This window comes from Carassius gibelio, chromosome B8 (assembly GCF_023724105.1).
Source record: "Carassius gibelio isolate Cgi1373 ecotype wild population from Czech Republic chromosome B8, carGib1.2-hapl.c, whole genome shotgun sequence".
NCBI classification, from domain to species: domain Eukaryota; kingdom Metazoa; phylum Chordata; class Actinopteri; order Cypriniformes; family Cyprinidae; genus Carassius; species Carassius gibelio.
This window is the reverse complement of record NC_068403.1, coordinates 11,051,841-11,064,328: the sequence shown is the minus strand read 5'-3', so window position 1 is coordinate 11,064,328 and position 12,488 is coordinate 11,051,841. Positions and strand designations below refer to the sequence as shown.

The window sequence follows — 12,488 nt, the reverse complement described above, 5'->3', positions numbered from 1 at the left end:
TTGTGTAATGACTGACACAGACTCGTTTTCCATATTAAAGCTTTCTTGAATACTCCACATACATACATCCTGTAAATATCAGAACTTTATATGCATTATATATCTTACTCGTTCACAAATTTGCACTAAAAATGAAAAGAAATGTACATCCAGTTCTTCAAACTTGAAATAAATGTGTGGCTTGCGCACTGAACAAACAATTCTATACAAATAAAAGTAGAGGCTGGTTGTGGTCCCTTATTCAAGGGCATACTTGACCTAGAGCAATGCATCATGGGTATTAGCAATTTTCCCACATCACACAGTATATACAATATGATCTCTCCTCTCCAGGGCTGTAGCATGTGGACAGTTCCAGCAGTCCAGGGGGGTTAAAAAGTGCAAACGTTGTGCCTCTGTGGAAGTGCTCACAAAGAACAGCCAGCCATGTATTTTCCTGTAAAATAATAGAGATCAACATTAGTTCTCTGGTGACATCATACTGTTATTATATCTGTCTTGATTGCTATTTCAAGAAAACACAGCAAAAATGGGTCGGTTTTAAAATATCCTAATGTCATAACATTAATATCTGTTGTTTTCATAGATTTAAAAGCATATCATAAATTTAGTCAAGTTTTTTTTATAGCCAGAATTTTATATAGCCATTTAATTTTTTTTTTTTTTTTAAAGCATTGATGGTTATGACATTATTACTTGAAAAAATAAATGTTAACTAAAATAATAAACATGAATTATAAACAAAAACGCACACAAACACATTTCAGCTAGAAACATTTTCATTTTCATTTAGTTTAAATAAAAATAAATACTATTTCGACACTTAACTAAAAATCACAAAATTACTTTAAAATTAAAATTAAAACTGAAAAAGTAAAAATAAAAACATTTTAAATAAAAACTAATAGTATCCGCTACTAAAATGACATTTAGGTTAATGTCAAGCTGAACAGACATATTTCAAATATTGATACATTTTATCAGAAACTAATATAATCCTCTTCCCCACTGAATTTTTGCAATTTACACTTGAATAGCTAAATATTTACATTTATGCATTTTACAGATGCTTTGACTGGAACATGGAACGCACTGTTTGAGTTACAGAAGAAAAAAAGGAACGTTATGTATGTACGTTATGGAATAAAATACATCTGAGAAAAGCTGAGCTTGTTGGTTTACGGTGACACTAACATGGACAAACTACAAACTGCTGGAGGGAGCGAAACCATGTCTTTACTAGGATATCATAGAAACCTATTTTGAATTCGAGCAAAAAGCAACCATCTAGAGAACATCCTAGCAACCACCTGACAACGAGATATCTGACTGAGGAAATGAGCTGCTTATGAGGGACAAAAAGTAGGTCTTGCCCCCACCTGTGGCGAACCTCTTCTTCACCAGGGACATGCGGTAGCGGCTGCCCACCAGCTCCACGTCCAGGCCTGAGAGAGACGCCCCCGATCCCACGAACTGCACAGCCAGGCTCGGGGGAGGACCGCGGGGCACCTCCAGGCACTGCCAACTGGCACACAGCGTGCCAGACCCTGAGACCCAGAAACACACATTCACAGAATCATGCTCATGAGTTCAGGTCACATATGTGCAAGAGCCTTTGGAAATAAAAGGATCTCAGAATATCCTAAAGGTGGCAACTTTATAATAAATATGTTGCTTCCAAAATGTTCCAACTTGTTGCATCTTTCCCAAAAAAACTGACTATTCAATCAAAAGGGTGCTTTTACAAAATACTGAGCAAAGGGTCTGAATACTTAGGACCAGGTGATATTTCCGTTTTTCTTTTTTAATAAATCTGCAAAAATGTCAACAATTCTGTGTTTTTCTGTCAATATGGGGTACTGTGTGTACATTAATGAGGGAAAAAAAATTACTTAAATGATTTTAGCAAATGGTCGCAATATAACAAAGAGTGAAAAATTGAAGGGGGTATGAATACTTTCTTTACCCACTGTATGTATATATATATATATATATATATATATTTTTTTTTTTTTTTCTTAAGAATTTTCATTTTGTGGAATAAATAACGCTATTAATATTTTTAATGACATGAGGGTGGGTTTAAAAGAATTCCCCTTAAATATGAATCAGGAATAAGCGCTCAAAGAGAAAGGTGAGGATGAACAGCTGGTGGCAGCACTGACCTTTACTGTGATTGGTTGGAGAGAGATTGGACAATTTCCATAGAAGTCGTCTTTCCTCTGTGTTCCTGTGAAACAACAACAAATAAAACTGGTTCTCTTCATCTCTCATCACATATTCACTTCACTTTCTTCCCAGTACTGTGTTATTAATGCCAGTCAGTCACACACACTGCTTCTCACCAGGAAGCGGGCGGCTGGCACTGCAGGTCGGTGGCGGTGTGATCGAGGGGCAGCAGCACTTGTACAGAGGTCAGCTGGGTGAAGGGAGCGGTTGCGGGACAGCAGTGGTAATCCAGAGACACACGGGTCACTGTTCCACTGCGCTGACACTCGGCCGACAGCAGGAGGGGCGCACAACCTGGATCCTGAGAGGACGCCTAGGACAGAGTTCATTCAAAAAAACTCCAATTAACCTTTTCTAAGATGTCATCCATAAAAGGAATATTCTGAGTTCAATGCAAGTTAAGCCCAGTCAACAGAAAAGAATAAGAAAATATAAATTAGTCTTCATTTAGTCAATGTCTTTCCAGGACACTTATAATGGAATAACTAATAATGGAAAAAATGATGGCCAATTTAGGCAGGATTTAAAAGCATAAACTGGAAGCTTGTAATTTTAGACAAGCATGCACACTGTTTATACCATCTGATACAATGTTAATAATTGTATACAAGCACTTCTACACTTTAGGGTTGGTAAGATTGTTAATGTTTTTGAGTTTGAAGTCACTTATGCTCAGCAAAGCTGCATTTATTTAATTAAAATACAGTAAAAATTACAATATTGAGTTTTAACTTTTTTTTTTTTAACAATGCAAGTCTGTCACTTAAGATCAACTGAATGCATCCTTGCTGAATAAAATTATTCATTGCTGAAAAGAAGTATATATAAAAAAAAAACAATCTTATTGAACCCAAACTTTGGAAAAATAGTATACACTAATTCTTTAGTGACTTCAACATTATTTGAGCTGTAAAGCTGTTTAAATAATAATTTGTATGGTGTTATAGCAAAAAAAAAAAATAATAATAATTGACTAAAACTTTGCAAGAGCACTATTAAAACAATATTTAACAGTATCAAATTGGCCTCAATCACAATAACCAAGGTTTTTGCCAAAGAGTGAAAATGAATTTTGGTGGCATGTTTTATTTTGAAAGCGGGTCATATTGTAATTCAAGCACTCATTAGGTTTGTGTTGACTGACCTGGTATTTTAGCAGAGCCACATTGTAATAGGAGGCCTGCGGGTTGAGCTCTGCCTCTCTCTGCAGGTGGAGTGTCAAGGCCGGCATGTTAAACCAGAAATCCTTGGTGTCCCGGTCACTCTGTGACGGGTCGCTGCAGGTACAAAAGACCAAAGATGCTGTCCATAGAGCTTGTATTGAGCCCAGTCCAGGTCAGTTTTAGTGTTCAAGAGCGTCATACCTGTAGAGTAACTTCTGGTTGGGTAAGAAGTGGTCCACTCGAGAGATGTTCACCAATCTGAAGCTTAATACTGGTGCGTTGGGGTTGGCAGTGAAAATGCGAATGATGCCAGCAGGAAAGGACATAGTGAGGTCACCGGTGATCTTAACCAGACAGCTGAAACAGACACACAGCGAATCACTTTAAGTTGGAGCAACAGTGTGATAAAAGTCTCTGTCCTCCAGATGGGGTGAAAGAAGCTCAGACGGACCGGTTGTGTTCTCCTCCTTTGAAGAAGGCGTTGATGTACTCTGTGATGGCTGCGGCGACGGGCCAGGACTCCTGAGTGCTCAGAGAAATGGGACTGGGCCCTCGAGACAAACCTGCAGGATCACAGTTCAACATTATCATTAGAAATGTCAACAACATGCTTTCTAACTGCTAATTACGACAAAAACTTGACACATATGTAACCTTTGAAACTTCATTTGCTGCTGTCATTTCTGAGATTTTGTGGAAGGTGGATTAAATAAATGAATACCACACAGGGCTTGGGAGATGCTTCCTCTATATTAGATACATGCCTGTGGGCTATTGGACAGAAATAGCGATAGGACAGTTCCTGACTGTCCCCTCCGTAAATGTGCTTATGTGTACATTGGATTAGCATAATAAAATTACAGCAGAGCTCCTCGGGCTGTATGTCGGTGTAATTTATGATTAAGTTCTGTGATAATGTGGGTGGTTAGGAAAATAGGAGTGTCTCGGGTCACCTCGGGCTGGGCTGGGACCGCGGTTCTGCACCCCCCATTCGCTGGGACTGGAGGAGGATGAGGAGGTGAGGGGGGGACTGGGTTCAGGCAGAGGAGACGAGCACAGGGACCTAGACTGAGACACGACACAGGAAAAGGCCAAAATCTAAATTATGAACAGAGGATTTACGGTTCTTTCTTCTGTATGCTATAGTGTAGAATGCTATACTAAAATGAAATTCTAATTTATACAGTATAACATTCTTAATATAAACATTTACAATATATTATTTTTATTATTATTTACATATTATATTATAAATGCAGTTTTATTACCTCATATTAATTGGAAGACTACTTGAAATATATATTTTGAATTAAAAAAAAAAAAATTATACACTTTCCCGTATTCTCTTACTTTCTCCATTCATTTGAAACTAAAACAACATTGATGTTAGACGAAAAGAGAAAAGTTCACATCCATGATACAGTATATATCAACTCTCTATTTTCAATAGATTTTCTCCTTGTGTGGATGGAAAGCTAGTGTTTTGTGGCTGGACAAATTGCCAGAGGCCTGTTTCTATATGTACTGTAATATTATTTGTTACCTTACAGTATACAGCAATTAAAAGCTTGATGTGGATTCTCAGTAGTGGTGTAAATTTAAAGCTGAAGTCAAGGGAGCAATCTGAAGGACCACATTAGAGAAACCGCATCTCATAAAACAAGAGATGAATGAAGGAGGCCGCAGCAGAGCCCGATTGAGGGATTTGTTTATAAGCTTTTAAAGAAGTTTAAGTGTGCTGGTTGGATAGTTGGTGTCATAAAGTCTGTGGAGCATTTACCCGCTCACAGCCACTGAGTCTGCCTGAGGAGCGCTTGGACCGAACCGAGCGAGGGGGAGCCAATGCCAGACGCTCAGTGCTGTCCTGCCTGAAACCATGCTGGGAGACTGAGAGAAAGAGACAGACGAGAGGGAAGAGAAAGAATCCAAACATGACAATTCTGTCATCATTTCTTTACCCTCATGTCATTCCAAACACAACAGACTTTTTTCCATGGAACAAAACAATCTGAAAATGATCTTGGCCACTTTTAATAATATCAATATAATACATGCAAAAGAGCACCATGTATGCTATGTTTAAATCTTCAGAAAATTCACTGAAAGATTCACTGACATTTGACTATTCAAGTGAAAGCTAGAAATGTCTGATTCATAAATACTGAGTTGGAAATAAATCATTTAATTGTTCTGACTGATTCATTGGTGCATCAAATGGATCTTGCTAATGGATACACTTTGTGTGTGGTTCAAAACTATGTTACGGGGACATTTTTTAAGTAAGGGGTAATTGTGTCTACATGTTTTGATGCCATTGTATATTGCCATTATATTGTCCAGTATGTAAGTCATTAAAACACCATATTAGTCACACACTAGTCTACAATACCTGGTTGTGTGTTAATATCCAGAAAGTTCTGGTCCTTGTCTGTAGAGAAGCAGAGGTCCTCCTGTGGCCCAGAATGCCGTGTGAGTCGTGGTCCGTTTCTACGAGGCTCATCATTAAAAGATCTCTGTTTTCTGATGGACTCATGTGTGACAGTGTTATTTGTAGTGCCCTCACTGAAAGGGTTATGCACCGAGTTCCAGTGCACCAGCTCTTTCTTCGGCTGAGAACTGGGGGCGGGGTTAGGACTCGGCACCGGCCTATTACTATTGGCTCTGCCTTGTGCAGCTGCCTGCGCCGCCAGCGACGATTGGTGCGTTGGACTACCGATCATAGTAATAGCGAAAGGATCATCTTGGGACTCTCGAGGTGGGACGCTACGTTCTCTCTTTCGGTCTCGGTCTTTGCGAGAGGAGGATGGGGGAGGGAGAGTTTTAGTCTCCTTCAGAGAGATGGAAAAGGGATCGGTGCGGCCTTCCATGCCCCTGCTGTCTCTGGTGGGCCGAGGGGGAGGCGGGGCCCAGGCATCAGGTAGAGGCAGGTTGTCCTTGGGGGCGGAGCGTTGGAAAGCATCCAGGAAGGGGTCTTCTGGAGGAATGTGTTTACAGCTCCACACAGAGGGGTCCAGTTCTGAAGACGCCAGGCTGTGGGAGAAGGCCGGGAAGCTGAAGGTGGTGGGCTCGACGTCGGTTGGGGCACGTGGAGAATGTAGATTGGAAGGCCAGGCATTTGTGGCGTCGTCCTGCGGAAGTGGAGATCGACCGGGGGAGGGGTCGCGGAACGCAGCGAGGAAGGGGTCAGACGATCGGCTCACGTTTACAGAGTCTTTAGATTGAGATTGAGTGGATGGCCAGGCTGCCCAACCGGTGGGCTCTGGGGAAGCCCCAAGGGGCTGATGGGAAGGCGAATCCAGTCCAGAATCCTCCACATTCTCAGGAGAGGATGAATCAGAAGAGAATGCTGCATCTGCCAAACATAAAGAAAAGTCTATTACTGATCAGAATAGAAACTTCTTGAAAAAGCAACATACTTGATGAGGAAAAGGCTGACTGCAGAAACATAATTCACATTCCACTTTGCATGCTTTAATGCCTACGCAAGCAGTTCTGACAAAGCAAATCAATTCATTCTTAGAATATGGTAATGCACACTTTTAAAGCTTTTAATTCTCCATTTTCTAAAATGCTCTAAGAGGATAGCTCGTCCAGTCGATTCTCATCTCTCACGGAAATGTGCTCGGGGGTGGTGTGCTGCTGGAGATTTACATTCAGACGCAGCGAAGGAGCTCTGGAGATGCTGTCTGCCAGCAAAGCTGTGGGACTTAAAGGTCGACTCCAGAGGAGGTCCAAACAGAGCGTCCGATCCCGATGCTGTGGAACTCAGCCTGCAGAGATGAGAGGAGGGAAACTGAGTGGGTGAAGAAGTAAACCTAGGAGAAACTGAGGCCATTAAAAGGGTTATATGATGCGATTTCAAGTTTTCATCTCTTTTTGGAGTGTTACAAGCTGTTCGTGAATAGATAAGATCCCTAAAGTTGCAAAGACTGAAGTCTCAAACCCAAAGAGATATTCTTAATAGAAGAGAATAAGAAGCTGACATATGATTTCTTCAAGCGGTCATTTTTACCATGTTTACTATGGTAACGTTAATAATGTTTAGCGTGCATAGTCTTTTGCATCGCTTATAAATATTTCTGCCTTGTATGTTGATTATAATCCACATCGGATCAAGTTATTTCAAACACTCGCTGCTGACTAAGAGTGAGTTTTTAGCTCAACTTATTTTAAAAAGTCTTTAATACTGGTGTTAAAGCTGTTATCTTCCTGAAATGATCTGCATCGCTGATCTCTCCAGACACGGAGAAACTCCGCCTTTGTTCATAACCCCTCCTGTAGCCCCAGCTGGCCCGCTTTGGCCCAAGGTTTTCTTCAAGCCAAAAAACCCTGGCCGTTGGCCCCGAGGAAGCCCTGACGAGGCACGATCAAGCCCCGGAAGTGACAGTGGAAACGCGACTGGCCCTAGCACGCACTAGCACGCACGGTTTAAGCTCGACAGTCGAAACATGGCTAGAAGACTGGAATAATAGCTGCTGAAATTTTTGCTTTGCTATTATGTGAATATTTTTAAATATACTGAAATATAAACTAGTTATTTTAAATTGCAGTGGTATTTCACAATATTTATAACCGTTTTACTGTACATTTGATCAAATAAATGCAGCTTCGGTGAGCATAAGAATCTTCTTATAAAAACATAAAAAACATTACAGACTGTAAACTGTTAAATGGTAGTGTTTATAATCTACTTTAATCTACTTTAAATAATCTAATAAAACACTGTTTAATTTAAATAATTTGAAAAAGTATTAAAATATTGATTAAATTTATCATTTTTGTTCAGTGTATCTTTACAACATGTTTACTTCTGACTCAACCAGTGGTGTGGGTTTGGGTTGAGACCAACATTCAGCATTTAGCATTTATGCATTTAAATCTGCATTTTTGGAAGTTAAAGCTTTCAGTGATTATACTGTGTGAATAATCTCTCTGTACCTGCTGTGATCTGGACTGGACGTGGATCTGCGCAGACCCTCCTGTTCTCCATCTGCAGAACAACAATCATTACCCTACTGCACAATATAGCAATATCATACAATAATATAATAAAGGGTCATTTAGCAGATATTTTTTTATCCAATTATAGGGATAACACACCAATAATAATTAACATATAGCATATAATAGCACAGTATATTATTACTGAATAAAAAAATACACATTTTTAATCACAAAGTTAATCAAATAATTAATCGATGTGATAAATGTCTGCAATTAAGCAATTTGAGTAATAGTGAGCCTGGGAGGAAAGCAGCCTAAAACCATTCTCTTCAAACCACTTACACACACCAAATGGCTTCCACTTTCGCTATTACTCTCAAAACCCACGATATAAAAATAGAGCTCAATCTGAGACTGTAATTACAGCAATTCAGCTGACCTGAGATCGGGTGCAGTTATGACACTGATCCCAGGTCAGCTGGATGGCAGATTGCTGTGATAAAGGTGTCAGATGCAGCTTGTGGGATAATGGCATCTATTAATGTGGACAGAGGAGGAGGATGGACATTGTGTGTGTGATTGTGGCCATTTGAGATGGCTTGTTGGAATTAGTCGCAGGAACAGTGCATGAGAACTGAAAAATGAATGATCTATAATGCAACTCTGAATGAGTACAGAAGTGGTCAGCGGAGTGTGACCGACCTCTCTGGGGAACACTTTCCCCTTCCCCTTCAGAGCGACCTGCTGAACTGGAGTTTCCTGTAATGGAGAAAAGTGACACATGATAAATATTCACACTAGCATGATATACAAGTAACGTAATGACATAATATACATAATACAATATAGTCTGAGATAAGGAGGGAAATACAAGTTAACTTACGTGAGAGCTGCTTCTTTACTGACACCTACAGAATGGGATGAATGAAAGGAAGAGTCATAAAAAATAAAATTTAATCAATGTTGTGCACCATATTTTTAACAACACTTTTAAAATGAGAGAGTATATTGTTAAATTTCAAAAAAATGTTGTGCTTTTGCTGCATCTTATTTATTTTCTAGCCAACTAATATGACAGCAGTCATGGACTTTATTCTCTTCCCACTGAATAATCACTTTGTTTTAAAATACTGTTTACGTGGGGATTTTCTGAATAAACTAGACACAGACAAAAAAACACTATTTTTCAAAGATTGGATTACACTAAAATCTGAAGCCTTTGGCGAATACAGTCATTCGTTTTTGCTCTAGAGCGCATTTTAGCAGACAAACAGTTTACAGACAAACAGGCAAAATCCTGGCTCACAGAAGTTGCAACCAATCAGATTAGAGTGGTTTAGTTAGTCTGTTTATGTGTTCCGTTCATCTGTTTATTCATTTATTCTGAAACTAAAATGTCAAATAATGGGAGTATAGCGAGACAATGTCACTATTATTTGACTAATACTATAATTACTATTAAATTACCATTATTTGCATCGGTCTAATTTTAGCTATTAAAGATTAAACCCCCCCCCACATCTTACCGCTCTGTTAGGGGGCAAGGTCAACGCCCCCACCGTGGCCTTCAGCTCCAATTCATTGGCTGCTGAGTTGCTACGGTTACTGTTGGCAACCGGACGGATCTTGATGTGAAACTTCTTGGGCTCGTCATCATCGAAATCCGAGTCGCTGGAGTAAAAATTCCCTTCCTTCTCCTCAGCAGCACAACGTAGAGAGCAATGCAGTTAAGGAGCAAATCCAGACACGATGCAGGATGCATATGTATTTGAACACAGTTACAAAGAAAACACACACAGAGTGCAAACACAAAACACAGCTGTTCTGAACAGCCTACAGACTGTGATGAGGTGCCAAAAATAACCAGCCTATTTAGGAAGTCTACCGAGTTTCATATCCTTAAACACTCTTCATGATGAGCTTCAATTCTCAGGAACCTCAGAATGAAAACAGATCTTCATCACGGGGGATTTGGGGAGAAATTGTTATTGGAAAGTAGACAGCAAATCCATCACTGTCCATTATCAAAAAATAGAAGTCTCTGTCCTGCCTTATCAAACCACACGTCTACACAATAACTTCCTTTATATCTGTACGTGATACTTTTGATGGTGTGAAGACAGTACTGCAGAAAATAATAATAAAAAGTAAACAAAGAAGGCAAATAAATCTCTCTCCTCACCCTCTGCTTTAGACCATGTGGATGAGCTATGAGAGTAAAAATAAGTTTAGGCAAAATTGTTTGTTGTAGTGCTGAGGATATCCTTCTCAATCCTTAAATATCTACAGTAGGGTTCAAAAGCCTGAGGCCAAGTTCAAAATCAACCTGAAAAGAAACTTTAGGATTTCAGAAAGCTTTGGTATTTTCAGTCGTTTAAAAAAAATTCTTAGGACAAATGAAAAATCTTCAAGATTCTGATTCTAGGTCATTCATCAAAAAAGAAAACTAGTGAATTTTGTACAGATGTTTTTGCTTCCACTGCAGTACAAGATGCTCTTTTGATGATTGTCAAATCATGCTGGATCAAACAATTTTCAGGTTTTACACAAACTTGTGGAGGTCCAGCTGTCATCACAGCAAAAGAGAGACAAACTCAATACCAAGACATTTTGAAATTCATATTAATTTCATGTTAAACTGTTATGCTGATAATAGAACTATATTAAAATGAACTGAAGCTAGCAATCTCTGACTGTACGTGCATACACAGTTCTGCACACACACACACACACACACACACACACACACACACACTGAATGCACTCCTGATGGCTTATTCTGAAGGATATCATTCTGGTTGACATCTGCACGTATCACAAATCCCTCGTCGTCCACTTCGAGGGGCGAGTTCTACACACAAACAGACAGCACAAGCTCACAATAAGAAACAACATTTAAAAGCACATGACATCAGCTGACAGAGCGCTCTGTAACCTGGATGTGGTCTGTTTTACACTCATAAAGACGCTAATGCTGTTGCCATGGCTCATTTAAAATAGTGCCGCTGTTTTAGGAGAGTTAGTAGCGGCCTGATGTCTTACGTAAGAGCCCTAAACACGTGTGTGTTTTTGAAGGATATTGGCAGTCAGTAGGCTATCACACATTCATTAAACGCCCCGGGTATTGCCACAGTTAAATATAGCTTAATGAGGTAAACAGACCTTGCCAAACACGTCACTCTGTCTTGCAGTGTATACACACAGAAGTCTGTGTAGAAAGAGTCTGCATTCTGTTGGACAGCATGTTTCTGTTTACTTCTGGAGGAGGGTTTACTTAGCTATTACAAATTTGTAATCAGAAGTTTACAATAACCTCCCCAAATAAAGTATATAGAACGGTGTTACTGGTTCTGGAACTGGTTCTTTTGAGTCAAAATCAAATTGAATTCAGCATAATCAGTGCAGTTTGATTCAACAACAAACAAATATAAGCCAGTTCTGTTGATGAATCATTCCAAAGACATCCAGGTTTAGGAGTTACAGGTCTGAATCGCTAAATCAGAACATTTAATCAACATCTGATTCACTCATCGAATCGCAAATGATCATTGCTTTTAGTGATGTACATATTAAAATGAAATGAAATTGTTCATATGAAAAACTCAATTCCAATAAATAAAATATAAGCACATCTCTGGCTTCGAGATGTTCTCACTAGTATAGGGTCTATGGTCTTCATACATATGTGTGCTAGTAAACTAACAACTGGTTTGAGATAAGATCACAGAAGTTTAATCAAGTACAGCTGATGATACAAGACCAGTAACCACACACACACACACACACACACACACACACGATCACCTGTTCTCAGTGTAAAATCAATTCAGCAAAGAGAGGGTGTGTGTGTGTGTGTGTGTGTGTAAACTCACAAATGCATCTGCCACAGCTGAATCCCTAGAGGACAAAAAAACAGAAGAGGTATGAAAATCCATACAGTATATAAGAAGAATTGGTCATTTTGATTGCTTTCCTGATCTAGAACATTAAAGGGATAGTTCACCCAAAAATGAAAATTCTGCCATTAATTACCCAACCTCATGTCATTCCAAACCTAGTGTTGCCATCTATGCAGGGTCAGAAAGCTCTCCAATTTCATAGAAAACACCTAATTTGTGTTCTGAAGATGAACCAACAGGTCTGGAACATCAT

At 39.4% G+C, this 12,488-nt stretch overlaps 1 protein-coding gene across 1 annotated transcript in view; it reads right to left on the bottom strand.

Annotated features, from left to right (window-relative positions):
• Nucleotides 1-25: 25 nt before the first annotated feature.
• LOC127963903 (F-BAR domain only protein 1) overlaps nt 26-12,488 on the bottom strand; it is a 35,836-nt gene continuing 23,373 nt past the window's right edge. The window contains exons 11-27 of the mRNA XM_052563999.1: nt 12,209-12,233; nt 11,127-11,187; nt 9,863-10,047; nt 9,220-9,244; nt 9,039-9,095; nt 8,331-8,382; nt 7,044-7,162; nt 5,782-6,744; nt 5,173-5,279; nt 4,346-4,460; nt 3,844-3,955; nt 3,594-3,749; nt 3,374-3,506; nt 2,346-2,542; nt 2,166-2,230; nt 1,380-1,547; nt 26-436 (exon numbers count right to left, since the gene is read on the bottom strand). Of these exons, the coding sequence (XP_052419959.1) occupies nt 408-436; nt 1,380-1,547; nt 2,166-2,230; nt 2,346-2,542; nt 3,374-3,506; nt 3,594-3,749; nt 3,844-3,955; nt 4,346-4,460; nt 5,173-5,279; nt 5,782-6,744; nt 7,044-7,162; nt 8,331-8,382; nt 9,039-9,095; nt 9,220-9,244; nt 9,863-10,047; nt 11,127-11,187; nt 12,209-12,233 (2,569 nt within the window). The 3' untranslated portion in view covers nt 26-407. The remainder of the gene's footprint in view (nt 437-1,379; nt 1,548-2,165; nt 2,231-2,345; nt 2,543-3,373; nt 3,507-3,593; nt 3,750-3,843; nt 3,956-4,345; nt 4,461-5,172; nt 5,280-5,781; nt 6,745-7,043; nt 7,163-8,330; nt 8,383-9,038; nt 9,096-9,219; nt 9,245-9,862; nt 10,048-11,126; nt 11,188-12,208; nt 12,234-12,488) is intronic.